This window comes from Schistocerca piceifrons, chromosome 2 (genome assembly GCF_021461385.2).
Source record: "Schistocerca piceifrons isolate TAMUIC-IGC-003096 chromosome 2, iqSchPice1.1, whole genome shotgun sequence".
NCBI lineage: Eukaryota > Metazoa > Arthropoda > Insecta > Orthoptera > Acrididae > Schistocerca > Schistocerca piceifrons.
Genome location: NC_060139.1, coordinates 1,115,486,795 through 1,115,503,554, shown reverse-complemented (window position 1 = coordinate 1,115,503,554; position 16,760 = coordinate 1,115,486,795). Strand labels below are relative to the sequence as shown.

General features: G+C 41.2%; 1 protein-coding gene across 1 annotated transcript in view; it reads left to right on the top strand.

The window, feature by feature from the left end:
• Positions 1-16,760, top strand: part of LOC124776172 (molybdenum cofactor biosynthesis protein 1-like) — a 55,580-nt gene that overhangs the window by 26,370 nt on the left and 12,450 nt on the right. Inside the window, exons 5-6 of the mRNA XM_047251009.1 lie at positions 6,101-6,246; positions 14,897-14,982. Coding sequence (XP_047106965.1) covers positions 6,101-6,246; positions 14,897-14,982 — 232 coding nt within the window. The remainder of the gene's footprint in view (positions 1-6,100; positions 6,247-14,896; positions 14,983-16,760) is intronic.

Below are 16,760 nucleotides of genomic sequence, written 5' to 3'. Positions count from 1 at the left end.
GCCAGTTCGTTTACATGAAGACATTGAGGTATCAAATGGACTAGCCAGGAAACTTATCATTAATTCTGCCAGTTGTAAATATACTCATTCATTTTGGAGTTCTGATAAGTGTAAAGATAATTATTTTAAAATAAATATTAGGTGGTTTTATGGATTGAGAGCTATTGGCAAAGGACACACTGCAGCAGAAACAATGTGTGTCGTGATGTATATGCCACGCCCACTTTGTAAAATGGACAAGTATGCAGGATTTATTGGAGCTGCTGTGAAATCTGCTGCATGTGAGTCAATTAAGGGTGCTGCAAATGAAGCTGCTGAAATAAACGATGGTATGATTGACATATCAGTAGCTTTTGGGGCACTTGGTAGAAGCGCAGCTGCAGTTCTAAGAATTCTGTTGCTACAGTGACCAGTGTGGATACTGGAAAGCTAATAGATTTCCAGATTTTAACCAAACATTGTTATAAGTATAAACCAGGGAATGAAGAAGGGCATATCTGTGACAGAAATTATGAAGGACAACTAGTCGTACGGAGGCCCGTGCAGCTGTTGAAATTTATAATCGATCTGTAAACTAAAGGGGAGTGTGTTACACTAAGTTCTTAAGTTATGCAGACTCAAATGCATATAACAGTGTAGTAGCCACTCAGCCTTATGGTGAGAAGCTTGTCACAGAAATGGAATGTGTTGGTCATGCCCAGAAGAGGATGGGTACCAGATTGAGGAAGTTGAAACAAAGTTTGAGAGACAAGACACTTTCAGGTGGTAAGACCATATGAAGCAGGCTGACGGACAACATGATTGATGAACTACAACAGTATTATGAGATTGCCATTAGAAATAATACTGAGGATTTGTTGAAAATGAAGCAGGCAGTATGGGCTACCTTCTTCCAGAGACTGTCAGCTGATGATAAACCAGTACACCATCTTTGCCCTCCTGGATCTGGTTCATGGTGCAATTACCGCAATGCCCAGTACTCAAACAGGTCATACAGCCATAAACATTCTATCCCAGCAGCAGTTGTGGATATCATAAAACCTGTTTACAGAGACCTGCCAATCCTGAATTATTGAAGAAGTGTCTGCATTGTCAGACTCAGAATCCCAATGAGTCGTTCTATAATCTTATAGTGTCAGTGTCATCATAACTGCCGTCTGCGTCACATCTGCTGTGCAGCGAGCTACGCTAATTTAAGTATTAACTCTATTTTTCTTACTTCTCACTTCTTCTTCCGTGTGTTTTTGCTTTTAGGAAGCTTTAATTGTCGAGTGCTAGTAATAGTGTTCCATAGATTTTGTGTTTGTTTTGAATACAGTCAGAGAGAGTCCGTTTAGTCAGCCATAGTGCCAGTAGTGCTAGTGTTTGTTTTGAATACAGTCCAGAGACAGGTAGCGCTATTTTCATTGTTTTCTACAGGAAGTGTCTAGTAACCACAGTTTAGTCAACTATCAGCCGCCTTTAGTGAATTAGCAGACTAGTTATAAGTTGATTAACTCTCTACAGTAAATTGATTTCTTAGGATGGATAGGCTGTGAGACTGCTGTGTACGGACACAGGAGGAGCTGGCCACTGTTCGCGAACAGCTGAACGTGTTGATGGCCGCGGTTAGCCGTCTTCAAGCAGTGGTGAGTCTGGTGCATTGCATGGTACACCCCAGGTGTTACATGCTTCACCCACTGACCCTGCTGTCGACACATCTTTGCGGGTACCAGGCGCGATTGGGCCACCCTCTTCCCAAGGGGAGTGGCGGGTTCAGCGGCGTTCGCGGCGCACGAGGCGGAGGGTCAGTGTGGAGGCTGGCCGTGTGGCATCGCCCGTTCTGCCTGTGAGTGGACATGTGGCCACTCCTTCAGCAAGGTCCGAGCAGGCACATGGGGGGAGGGGTTTATTAGTTATTGGGAGCTCCAACGTTAGGCGGGTGATGGAGCCCCTTAGGGAAATAGTGAAAAGGTCGGGGAAGAAGGACAGTGTTCACTCTGTCTGCTTGCCGGGGGTCTCATCTGAGATGTGGAGGAGGCCGTGCCGGCAGTGATAGAGAGCACTGGGTGCACCCGACTGCTAATTGTTGCTCATGTCGGCACCAATGACTCCTGCCGTCTGGGTTCAGAGGTCATCCTCAGTTCGTACAGGCGGTTAGCGGAGTTGTTGAAGGCGGAAAGCCTCGCGGGGTGGAATCTGAGCTAGCTATTTGTAGTATCATTCCCAGAACCGATAGTGGTGGTCCTCTGGTTTGGAGCCGAGTGGAAGGCTTGAACCAGGGACTCAGACGATTCTGCGGAGATCTGGGGTGCAAATTTCTCGACCTCCGCTATCGGGTGGCGAAATGTAGGGTCCCCCTGAATAGGTCACGCGTGCACTACATGCAGGAAGCGGCTACAAGGGTAGCAGAGTATATGTGGAGTGCACATGTGGGTTTTTAGGTTAGAGAATTTCCTCCCTAGGCCCGACAAGACACCTCCTGAGATGCGGCAAGGTAGGAGTAGACAAAATGCAACAGGGAATAACAATACTAATGTGCTAATAGTAAACTGCAGGAGCGTCTATAGAAAGGTCCCAGAACTGCTCTCATTAATAAGCGGTCACAATGCCCACAGGGACAGAAAGTTGGCTGAAACCAGATGTAAACAGTATGAAATTCTAAACTCAGATTGGAATGTATACCGGAGAGACAGGCTGGACAGTGAAGGGGGAGGCATGTTTAAAGTGATAAGAAGTGCAATAGTATCGAAGGAAATTGACGGAGATCCAAAATGTGAAATAATTTGGGTGAAGGTCACGGTTAAAGCAGGCTCAGACATGGTAATTGGATGTCTCTATAGGCCCCCTGGCTCAGCAGCTGTTGTGGCTGAGCACCTGAAGGATAATTTGGAAAATATTTCGAGTAGATTTGCCCAACATGTTATAGTTCTGGGTGGAAATTTTAATTTGCCGGATATAGACTGGGAGACTCAAACTTTCATAACGGGTGGCAGGGACAAAGAATCCAGTGAAATTTTTTAAGAGCTTTATCTGAAAACTACCTTGAGCAGTTAAACAGACAACCGACTCATGGCGATAACATATTAGACCTTCTAGTGACAAACAGACCCGAACTATTTGAAACAGTTAACGCAGAACAGGGAATCAGTGGTCATAAAGCGGTTACTGCATCGATGATTTCAGCCGTAAATAGAAATATTAAAAAAGGTACGAAGATTTTTCTGGTTAGCAAAAGTGACAAAAATCAGATTTCAGAGTACCTGATGGCTCAACACAAAAGTTTTGTTTTAAGTACAGATGGTGTAGAGGATCAGTGGACAAAGTTCAAAACCATCGTACAATATGCGTTAGATGAGTATGTGCCAAGCAAGATCGTAAGAGATGGAAAGAAGCCAGCGTGGTACAACAACCGAGTTAGAAAACTGCTGCGGAAGCAAAGGGAACTTCACAGCAAACATAAACATAGCCAACACCTTGCAGACAAACAAAAATTACGCGAAGCGAAATGTAATGTGAGGAGGGCCATGCGAGAGGCGTTAAATGAATTCGAAAGTAAAGTTCTATGTACTGACTTGGCAGAAAATCCTAAGAAATTTTGCTCTTATGTCAAAGCGGTAGGTGGATCAAAACAAAATGTCCAGACACTCTGTGACCAAAAAGGTACTGAAACAGAGGATGATGGACTAAAGGCCGAAATACTAAATGTCTTTTTCCAAAGCTGTTTCACAGAGGAAGACTGCACTGTAGTTCCTTCTCTAGATTGTCGCACAGATGCCAAAATGGTAGATATTGAAATAGATGACCGAGGGATAGATAAACAATTAAAATCACTCAAAAGAGGAAAGGCCGTTGGACCTGATGGGATACCAGTTCAATTTTACACAGACTATGTGAAGGAACTTGCCCCCATTCTTGCAGCAGTGTACCGTAGGTCTCTACAAGAGCGTAGCGTTCCAAAGAATTGGAAAAGGGCACAGGTCATCCCTGTTTTCAAGAAGGGACGTCGAACAGATGTGCAGAACTATAGACCTATATCTCTAACGTCGATCAGTAGTAGAATTTTAGAACATGTATTATGTTCGAGTATTATGACTTTTCTGTAAACTAGAAATCTACTCTGTAGGAATCAGCATGGGTTTCGAAAAAGATGATCATGTGAAACCCAGCTCGCGTTATTCGTCCACGAGACTCAGAGGGCCATAGACACGGGTTCCCACGTAGATGCTGTGTTTCTTGACTTCCGCAAGGCGTTCGATACAGTTCCCCGCAATCGTTTAATGAACAAAGTAAGAGCATATGGACTATCAGACCAATTATGTGATTGGATTGAAGAGTTGCTAGTTAACAGAACGCAGCATGTCATTCTCAATGGAGAGAAGTCTTCCGAAGTAAGAGTGATTTCAGGTGTGCTGCAGGGGAGTGTCGTAGGACCGTTGCTACTCACAATATACATAAATGACCTTGTGAATGACATCGGAAGTTCACTGAGGCTTTTTGCGGATGATGCTGTGGTATATCGAGAGGTTGCAACAATGGAAAATTGTACTGATATGCAGGATGATCTGCACCGAATTGATGCATGGTGCAGGGAATGGCAATTGAATCTCAATGTAGACAAGTGTAATGTGCTGCGAATACATAGAAAGAAAGATCCCATATCATTTAGCTACAATATAGCAGGTCAGCAATTGGAAGCAGTTAATTCCATAAATTATCTGGGAGTATGCATTAGGAGTGATTTAAAATGGAATGATCATATAAAGTTGATCGTCGGTAAATCAGATGTCAGACTGAGATTCATTGAAAGAATCCTAAGGAAATGCAATCCGAAAACAAAGGAATTAAGTTACAGTACACTTGTTCGCCCACTGTTTGAATACTGCTCAGCAGTGTGGGGTCCGTATCAGATAGGGTTGATAGAAGAGATAGAGAAGATCCAACAGAGAGCAGCATGCTTCGTTATAGGATCATTTAGTAATCACGAAAGCATTACGGAGATGTTAGATAAACTCCAGTGGAAGACTCTGCGGGAGAGACGCTCAGTAGCTCGGTACGGGCTTTTGTTGAAGTTTCGAGAACATACCTTCACCGAGGAGTCAAGCAGTATATTGCTCCCTCCTACGTATATCTCGCGAAGAGACCATGAGGATAAAATGAGAGAGATTAGAGCCCGCACAGAGGCATACCGACAATCCTTCTTTCCACGAACAATACGAGACTGGAATAGAAGGGAGAACCAATAGAGGTACTCAAGGTACCCTACACCGTCAGGTGGCTTGAGGAGTATGGATGTAGATGTAGATGTAGACCAAAAAATGATTTTCTTGTAATGAAGACACTAAAGTGGGGGTCAGTCATGCTGTTATTGCTTTTAATGATGGCAACATTGGTAGCATGAAAGTGCTACAACATATGGGAATTAATTCTGGAGCAAACTGCATCAGAGAATTTGAATGGATGGACAAGGTTTGCACTGGTAAAGCAGAGTATGCAGCACAGTTGGCCACTACGGAGTCCAGAAAGAAGAAAACAAGAAAAAACTTAAAAAAGATCAAGAGGATGATATACAGTATGGTGCAGGGTGCTTCTGAGTGACTAAAAATAAAATGTTAAGCATATATTGAGTTACAGTCTATTAAAACTTTAAAAACTCTTCCTGAAAATTTACATTTTCTCTTGCACTTTTCCCTAAATCTTAGAAACTACTTCGAGTAGCGAATTCAAATTTTCAGGGAGTAATAACATACGTATCCTGAGTCTTCTGAACTAAAAGAAGAACATAATGTTATGTATAAATAAAATGATTTAGAATAACATACAAAAAAGTACACAAAATTTTAACTGTGTAATTAAAAAATTGTATTTCCAAAAGCAGTGGCTGAAATGCAATTATTGTAAGACTCAGAACATATAGTTTAATGTCCTGTAAAAGTTTCTTGTCAATGGCTACAGTTGTTCCTGAAATACGGGGAAGTTAAGTCACTAAATTTAACATTGTCAGGATAGGGTGTTCAAACTCCCCTTAATCCACGTTTTCTCCTTCCTCCACTTGGTGAGCAACACATTTATAGTATTTTCACAACAGCAGTAGCTATTTTCTTACAATTTCTTTTTGCAGGCATACCATGTCCCGGGCTACAAGGGATGCGTAGGATTTATTACCTCAATGAGTGAACACTTCTGTGGCACATGCAACCATTTACGGATAACAGCTGATGGCAATTTGGAGGTGTGTCTCTTTAAGAATTCAGAGATATCTCTCAGGTGAGTGATGAAACATTAGAATAATCATGTCCAAGTGAAAATTCATGCGAGGAAACCATAAAATTACTAGAAGACTGACAGACTGATCAGTATTTCACCTTCAGGAGGTGAAATTCCAAAACTTCTTATAGACACATTCGTTCCTCTTGTCCTCACATTAGTCGTGGAGTCCGAGTGACCTTTCAGACCTTCAGGAACTTATCCCTCTTTCCTCTCTCATGAAGGAACTGATAGTTCCAAATGCTGAGTATAGAATAATACTTTCAAACTGTTTGCCATGCACATTAGGTATGTGGTTGGTATATGGAAGAGATAAACTGCAGTTAAATCCAGCAGGTATGAAATGAGTTATCTTTTCTTGAAGTTTTCAGCTTGCACCCTCCTCCCTCCCAGACATACAAACCAGATACCTCTAACTAAATAATTTGTGAGTATATATAATTTGCCTCTGTCAACATCATGTTACACTAACCTATTTGTGAGATTAAATTAAAGGAAAGTAATCAGAACTGGAAATTATGTAAAGACATTTTTAGCTATGTCCCTAGGTTTTAATAAAGTTAACACAGTATTTCTGTCCATGTGATGATAACTATGATTTGCCAGCCACCGTTGCCGAGCGGTTCTAGGCACTTCAGTCCAGAACCGCGCGACTGCTACGGTCACAGGTTTGAATCCTGCCTTGGCTCAGATGTTAAGTCCCATAGTGCCCAGAGCCATTTGAACTGTGATTCATGATTATCAGAGTCTATATGTTCCAAATAAAAATTGGAACTTCATGTGTATAAATGTACAAATTATTAGACAATGGGACCAACAACTGACACTTTTAAATTGATGACTAGACTAAGAGATTAATAATAGGTAAAATACTGCAAGATACTTGGCGATAAGTTTGTTTCAGGACAAGGTAAGGGGGGTGGGGGGCGGGAAGAATCAGCTCTCTCTTTGTGAGCATACCAGAAATCCTTTATCAACCCAAGGTAAAATAAGATATAAAAATACAGGGTCAAACAACTAATTTAAGTATCTTAAAAACCAAATGACTAATGAAATTGGAAGCTAAGAACAGTAAGTTCATAGTAAGTAGGGTGAAACACAGGGGGCTGCAACATATTGCCATTGTTGTTTGACTTGTCTATCAAAGAAAAAAGAAATGGATCAAAACAAAATAAAAGTGAGAATGGAAATGTATCAGAAGCAGATAGGAATAAGCAAGGAACATATTCTTTAATAAATAATTAAAAAAAAGAAACTGACATGTGAGGCAGATGTTCCTACAATTTTATGTTCAAAGCACAGCAGTCTGTGAAAGCAAAATATTTATGACATTGAAAAAAGAAAATCAGTGAGTGAAAAGTGTGTGTAGGTGAATTGTGGTGAAAGACTGGATATTGGAACTTCTGTTAGGCTGCCCAGTATTAGTTAACTTGGTAGTAAAGGAGCAAGTTTGCAAGGGCAGATAACTGTTTGACTACGTAAAATAGAGTGGGAGTATGGAAAAGCTAGTCCAAGATAGGATGAAAAAGATAACAGCAACTTAAAAAATGAATTGATAAGTTACCATAAACCCCATTCCGATCTAGTGAATGCAGTGGTTGACAATATCTTGTGACATTCGCCTATAAGGCTCAAACAATAATTGCTAAATAAAAATACAAAATGTTGACAAGACTGTATCTAAGCTGTCACTCTCTTTTGAAACAAGGGTGTTTAAACCAACAAACACGCAGGAAAGCAGGGACAACTCGCACACTAGAGAAGGATGGGCAGTATCATTGAAGGAGTGAGCATAAACCGTGTGGAATATGTGTGGTACAAGAAATGATAGTAAGAAAAAAATAAGAAGAAGAGGAAAAATGTTGATCTGGAAACAAGGGAATAAAAATTTGCCACGTGAAGAGACAAAATGGTACTGTGCTGATGAGTGTGTACAAGTGGTGATATACAATATACATTGATAAAGGAACTCTGCATTGGGCCCAGAAGACCACGCAATGCTCTTCGAGAGATGTCCTCTACTATATATCTATGGAGAGTTGGGGGATCAGTACACAACTCTCCAGGCTGTTATCAACTTCCAGAAGTTGAAGACACTACTTCTCACTTGAGTAGCTCCTCAGCTGGAACTACAAGCAGAGTGTACCCTATTCCAGTCTGTCCACCGAGCAGAATTTCCCAGCTCTACAAGGAATTGAACCTGATCCCTTTCTATGGCACGCCTGTGGCATACTGACTGCATAGCTGTGGCAAGAGTCATAATATACACTTGTGAACAATTGAGTTATAACTATTCTGTTTATTGGGGAGAGAGTATGTATATTTCCAACATGAATGAAATAGTTTAGTGTATCGTAACTGGAATGTATTCAGACCTCGTACTTGTTGTGTGAGAGCGCAGTGTCTTAGACACTTGTAGTGTTTGTCTTAGCATGAACTAACCGGTGAGCCTTACTTTCTAGTATTTTTAATTATATATCATTACTGGTGCCTCTGGCACTTATGTGTTGCAATAGCAATAGCTTGCAATAGCAAACATTGAGTCAACCATGGTTTTTGGATTAGAAGTAGAGGTCAGCTGGGTTGACAGTGGGAATAGAGTGATGGGAAGTGGACAATAAGCAGTTATATCGAAGGGTGCATTATTTGATATGTTAAGGTTAATTACAAAACGTGGATTGGAGAATTTTTCACGTTGAGCAGAAGTAAGTTTACAGGACCAGATGTCAAATTACACATGATCAGTGTGAATCCCTATAGTCAGCATGAACACTGGCACACAGAATAATTTATAGGTAGTCTTGCTGTATATAAAAAATCAGATTTGTGCTGAACTGTCATGAACAAACTGTCACTTCTCTGGAATAAATAGACTCTGATTTGTTAATTACATCTGTGTAAATGAAAAATATAGGAAAACATAGATTGCTGCTTACTGTAAAGGAGACATGTTACATTGTAGACAAGCACAATTAAAGAGGCACTTACATAAAGCTTTCGGCCACAGCCTTCATCAGCAAAAGAGATACAGAGAAACACACACATTCATACACACAGGCAAGCACATGTCACACACATATGACTGTCAACTCCAGCAGCTTGCCCCTAGCTGCTGGACTTGGCAGTTTTTTTTTTTCTCTGTGTGTGTGTGCGTGCATGCGTGCGCGCGCGGTAGGCTTGCTTGTGTGTTGTGCCTGTGTGCAACTTTGTTTTCTTTACGGTAAATAGTGATCTATCTTTCCCTGCACTGTTGATATTCCTACCTGGAATTTCCATTGTTTAATCAGTGTAAATAAGAAGGACACAGTTACATATATTCTGTCACTTGAAGACTAATACATGAAGTCAGTGGACATTATTTTTTATTGCAGAGGATCTTTGTCACCACTAATTATTAATTTTGTGTTCCAGTTAATTAGACATGCTTTCATCCTTACCTGGATGTGCTCTTTTTGTTAAATCTTCCTTCAAAAGATCTGATTTACTTCAAATTAATAAACCTGAGTATTCTGAAAAAGGAGGTGCAGCTTACAGCTGCAGTGTGACAGTTGATCACAGGGTGATTTTATCACTGCCATATCGTGGGTACCCATGGCTCGAGACACTTATTCTATAAGGGTGTGTAGTCATTGGGCTTTCTTGTACCACAGTGTCAAAGGTGTACTGTAAGCAGATTTATTCAAGGAAAATACTACCACAGTCAGCAGAGTGAACTGCTATGGGCAACAGGATATCATTGACAGGGGTTACCACTGACTAGCATGGCTTTAGCAGCGAACAGGTGGGCCACAATGTAGCAAATGACTCACCAACTCAGTGACAGTCAATAAACAGTAACCATTCATGCCACTGGGAACTGTCACCTCTTTGTGGGATACAAACATGCAATCTGCACACTGCTCGTCACACTTACAAAGATTAGCATTGGTTCGGAACAGCACCAGGGGATGCTCGAAGCATGCAGGAAGGTCGTCTGTCTGATGATTTGCGGTACATATTGCCAAGGTGGCAGGGAGCAAAATAAGGAGTGATCAAAAAAACTTCCATTTGAAGGCTGCATAGTTCAGATCAGTATGCCACACACACACACACACACACACACACACACACACACATACACACATATCCATCCGCACATATACCCTGCTTGTGTCTGTATATGTGCGGATGGATATATGTGTGTGTGTGTGTGTGTGTGTGTGTGTGTGTGTGTGTGTGCGAGTGTATACCTGTCCTTTTTCCCCCCTAAGGTAAATCTTTCCACTCCCAGGATTGGAATGACTCCTTACCCTCTCCCTTAAAACCCACATCCTTTCGTCTTTCCCTCTCCTTCCCTCTTTCCTGATGAAGCAACTGTGGGTTGCGAAAGCTTGAATTTTGTGTGTGTGTTTGTTTGTGTATCTATCAACATACCAACGCTTTCGTTTGGTAAGTTACATCATCTTTGTTTTTAGATATATTTTTCCCATTTGGAATGTTTCCCTGTATTTTATTATATATCAGTGCTTTCCTCTCCCACTACTATCCTGCAGACCTTGTCCACAAACAGATCTCCAAACCAATACATTCCTCCCCACCCAACAACAATGTTACTACCCCCAGACCACACAGAAGCATCCCCCTTGTCACCCAATATTATCCTGGCCTCGAATACATCAACTAATTACTCCGCCACGGATATGAATTTCTCAAGTCAAGCCCTGAAATGAGATCATCCCTTGACAATATTCTCCCCACACCACCCAGAGTTGCCTTTTGCCGACCCCCTAACCTCCGTAACATCCTTGTCAAACCCTACAATATTCCCAGACCACCTTCTCTACCCAGCGGTTCCTACCCCTGTAACCGACCACGATGCAAAACCTGCCCCATGCATCCCCCCACAACCAACTACTCCAGCCCCGCTACTGGTAAAACATACACAACTCAAGGCAGGGCCACATGTGAGACAACACGACATTTATCAACTGACATGCCTGCACTGCACAGCCTTTTTCATTGGTATGACGACAACTAAACTGGCTGAGCGCATGAATGGGCACAGACGAACTGTCCGCCTAGGAGATGTCCAATACCCAGTAGCGGAGCATGCTCTCCAGCATAATTCTAGGGACCTAGGAACCTGCTACACCATATGTGCCATTTGGCTTCTCCCGCCCAACACCAGTACCTCGGAACTGCGGAGATGGGAACTTGCACTCCAACACATCCTTTCATCCCGCCATCCCCCTGGACTGAACCTACGTTAACCAACCTCACTCCCATTTACTCTTTAGTCTTCTCCTCTTTCCCTTTCCTCTTTAGCCATTCATGCATCTTTTCATCCTACATAGTTGCGTTTATCTTTATACTATGTGCCTCTTTACTTCTGTATTCATCCTCCTTGGTTTGAAGCTGGCACAGTAATTACAGTAGAATATCTTTGGCTTCCCTCTGACATCCATGCCTCCATCTTTGCTACCCTCCCTGTTTACCTTTCCCCTGTTGCTTCATAACCTGGGTTGTGAATAACTGAATCCACTTTCCCTTCTTCCCCTTTTTTCCCCTCTCTCCTCCCTGATGAAGGAACGAAGTTCCGAAAGCTAGGATATGTCAATTTTCTGTTCTGTTTTGTGTATCTATCGGCTGTACTGAGCTGAGGTAAGTACTGGTCAGGCCCTCTATCTCTTTGTTAGTATTTGTTTCGTATATATAAACACACACACACACAGACAGGGTGATGCGTATTAACATTTAAAAACCTCCAAAGCACTGTAGATGACCCTGAGACAAGTAATTTAATACAAGACACATGGGATCACAAATGTTGGATACGATACAAATGTTGGGAAATGTGTCAAAAGCGAATGACAAATGTCACCAGATGATGTACCTTGCCATGCTTGCAGTGGTTGAGCCTCTCGGTCTGTCACACTTGATCATCCCAACCCAAGTCAAGTATTCATATCATTGTGGCTACGGACACACGTGTGCGACTTTAGTGATGGTGTTCAGGATTTGAGTCTTGCATCTGGCAGGCAGTATTTTTTCATTGTGTTAAACAATTATGTATTTATATTGAAGTTTATTATTTTATTTACCGGTCTTGCAGTTTCCTTGATTTCTTGCAAAGTACAGTACAATGAAAACCTACCATATTGCATAACAAGTAGATGAGTATAAACTTCAGAATAGCCTCATCGCCATTAAATGACCTATGTTTTCTTTACTAACTAATGTAACATCTACATTTACAACAGATCATATTTACAAAATGTTTTCGAAATTTGCTCTGTTTGCTCAAATGAAAGTATTGCACTGCTCAATCATTCCTTTACACTCAACCCCAACTGCTGCACATGCTGTGGGGTATGTCATCTGGTTATGTCATATGTTCAGTGTTTCTCACCAATTTTTGGGGTATTTTGAAAAGTACAAAAAGGCAAATGCAGAAAGTTATCACATTTTGCTGCACATTACCTCCGTCACAGAAAAATAAAGTATACAAATCTTCTCAGATTTGCCACTGAATAATTTTGTGCAAGCCTCACAATATTTCACCAACACAACTGTTCATCATCTTCAGGTAGTGGTGGGTCCTGTCATCACTGCTGCAAGATGTGGCTGGTGATATTCGCACAGCAGAATTGAAATTTGTCAGGCTAGAAGCAGGAGTACGAATGTGTGGACAGGCACTCCCAGTTGGATGGAAATTCCATTCATAGTAGCCTTCTGCTTATGTGTTGTGGGCAATGACTGCACTTCTGGACACTCGTGTGGTTAAAAGCTGAATTAACTCTCTGCAAGGTGCTGCATCAGGTCATACATCGGAGGATCTGGTTTCTACTGTTTTAATTTCATGGCAGTCAGTGCTGGATTCTGGGCAGTGCTTAGTCAAAATTCCATATTCCTGTTGGTAAGATTGCCCATTGTATGGATACATGCCTCATTCTTAAAAACACAATCCTAGAGTGATGATGCTGAGGATAAAATTTCAGTCCTCTTGGGAAACGTGTGGTGCCCTGTATTCAGGCAGTGCTCTGCTACCACTAATTTACTGGGTGGCATTTTTGTCAGCGCTGTTGAACGCAGTGTTCTTGCACAATGTGAGGTGTCTGCCCTATATAAGATTTCCCATAATGGCATCAGATCTTATATATGATCTGTGTTTTCTAAGGTCAAGATTGTCTTTAACTGAACACAAACAATTCCTTAGTTTTGCTGGTAGACGAAAAACACACTTGATTCTGTTTCTCTTAGCGATTCTTCCTATTTTTGAAAACATGCCACTGAAATATGGCAAAAAAGCCATTTGCAGTGCTTGTCTAAGTATCTTCATTTACATCCCTACACTGAACTTGCTTTGCTCAGAACACATTTCAAATCTGTTTACAAGAATAAACATTCTGCTGGAACACTGTTCTTAGGTGTTACAGTTCACCAGGCAGACTGTCGGTATCTTAGATCACGTGTGCTCTATGTGCCAGGGACTGTAAGACACTACCACATTGTGCAGGGTGACGGCAACTTTTGGACCGCAAATATAACTCTGCGTGTATCAGTTTTCAGTAGAGACTATGCCCCAGTGTTCTGTCAGCTTTTCTTCTAACCGTGACATCCAGGAATGGTAAGCTGCTATCTTTTTGTACTTCCACAGTGAACTGAATATTCAGATGGAGCGAGTGCAAATGCTGCAGGAACATAGGTAGTGTCTGTATTATGTGGGGCACACCACAAATGTCTCTTCAGCATTCTGCCAGAAGGAGGAATGTTGGATATTTACTAAGGGAAATAGAGGATCTCCCATGGGAACACTGTCCACTTGATCAAAGTAGTTGGTGTTACATAAGAAATAGGATGAGGTATGCACATGTTTAAACAGCACCACAATTTCTTTCTCAAACTTGCTGCTAATAACCTCTAATGAGGGCTGCAGGGGCACTTTTGTAAGTAATGATATAACATTTGAGCTAACTAAAAGATCTGAAAGTTCTAGTTTAAGCATCTTCAGGTATTCTATGAAATCCTCTGAATTCTAAATATGATGGTCATAGTCATCCACATGATAAATTTCAAAGCTGTCACGTGGAAATTGCCAGTTGCATCTTGCAGCAGTGATGGTGGAAATCACCACCACCTGAAGATGCCAAAACATTGTGTCACTGAAATATTGAGGGAGGGACTTGCATAATGTTATCTGGTGGGGAACCCAAAGTGTTTTTGCAACAGATCTATCAGGCAAGCCTGAAAATTCACATATACTCCAAGCAGTAAGTACCTGTTGTAAAATGGTCACATTAGTGAGCTTGGCAATTAATTAACAGTTTATCAATAAATTTGGCTTCATTTTGCAAGAAATTGTGCTGTGTTCCACTACTCCCTCTTCAACAAAACTAATGTCACTTTCTGCTCCACCTCTTCAGCCCGAGATCTTATGTATACTCTTGAGCATTTGTGTAAGATACCTGTTTATTTATAAAAATAAAAGTAACTTCTATCATGACTTTCCCATTTTGTCCAGTGGGTTTGTTATGCTGCTGTTGCCTACTGCAGACTACAAGATTACTGTTGAAGATATTTGCAAAGTTTTTCTTCCTTTTTAGTGTACCAACATTTCACTGTGTGGTAATTGCCTGGTACTGTTTAACGGGTGTTTTAACTGTTGTTTCAGAGATGCAATACGAAGCAAATGCAGTGAGGATGACTTGCTTGCCATGATTGGGGCAGCAGTGAGAAGAAAGAAGAAACAACATGCAGGTAAGATACATCACAGCAAATGTAACTCTATAGATAGAAAGAAAATTTCTGCTTAACAAGTCATAGCAAACATAAGAGCAAAATAGAATGAAAAACAACAGTGATAGAACCTGTGTTTTTTGTGTAAAATTGGATTTAATTTTTTATTTAGTATTCATTCTGATTAATGCCCATTGGTCAACAGTACATTTCAGCCCTAGAATTTGGTTCTGCAAGGTCCACCAGATAACCATATATGGCTGTTGTAACTCCTTTATTGGACTTCAGAAGTTTTCCAGCAACAAATCTTTTTTTCTTTCTTTCTTTCTTTCTTTCTTTTTTTTCTTTTTTAAAAAAAAGCTAAAATGCAGAAAACATCATAAAGGAAACACTCACAGAAAAGCATCAGTGTCCTTGAAACAATGGAAACTCCAGTAGGAATATCAACAATGTTGGAAAAGACAGATTACTACTTACTGATGAAGGCTGTGACTGAAAGCTTTATGTAAGTGTCTTTTAATTCTGCCCATCTGCAGCCTAAGGTATCTTCTTTATGGTAAGTAACAGGCTGTCTTTTCCTTCATTATTCATTAGTGTTCTTTGTTTTTATTGCTGTTTAGCAAGCATTGTGTGGTATATAAGGGATGCGAATAGCGTCAGATGTTGAATCATCACTCTGGAGGATATGAAGGTGCTGCATATTGGTGTGAGACAGCATTATCCGATGAGAGTTTGAAAGAAACCTCATTGTGGATGTCCATTTGGTCGCCTGGTTAAACCTTGCAACATCTGTATTTTTGGAGTATTTGGATCTGACAGTGGCCTGATGTTGGAAAGTAAGGGCATACTCATCATTAATGTTCCAGTTGACTACATCAGACCACTACAAGGGAGCATCACTGTGTAGTGTACTGAGTACATTGTAACCTGTTCACGTCTGTGATTGCCATCTGAGAACAAGTACAGTAAACTCTCGTGCAGCTACACTTTTGGCTAGTTAGATTGACACTTGACAAGTTTTAATTTGCGTGCACCTGGAGCCAAGTATTTGCTGGTGTTTTTTGGCAATCTACTGCTAATCAGTGCACTGGTGCATGTCAAAAGTCCAAGTATCGTCAATTCGTGCGTGTGTTGGTTGAAGCTCTAGTGTGTTTCTTATTCGTATTGCATGGTTTCATGCCACTGCCATCTATTGGAACTCCTTGTAAGTACAGTACATACAGTATTGTTCTATGCAGCGCAACATAGCCCTGTCGAAACCGACAATTAGAGTGTGCCGCCTAACACTTTCCACTTGTTGTCGGTACATCAAAGCTGAGTGTTTAACAGTGAACGTACAACACCCTGTTGTGTTGCCACATGGGCTTGGGTAGAACAGAGGAAATGGCATAGATGTATTGAATGCTTTCATTTGATGGCTGCCACAGCCTGGTTTCAAAAGTCAAAAGTTTGTCTAGTGCATCTCGAGTGTTGTCAAGTTGTGCATCTGTGTGTTTCTGATTTGAGGTTTTGTGCTCCCACTATGTGCCTTAAAGTGTCCAGAGATAAAAGGGGCCAAAAACCATAAAGGACTCAGTCGAGTGTCTGTAAAAAGAACACTGAACGTGACTATGGGCATGAAACATAAAACGAATGTGATCTTGTTGGAAAAAGAGCTTCACTCTTTGCAGAGAATTGATGCTGGTGAGCCACCCACAGAAGTGGCTGCAGAGTAGGAGTACAATTACTGATCGGAAGACAAATCGATCAGGAATTGAAAAATTTTGTTCCATCCAAACACTGGGCAGCGCAGTGAAATC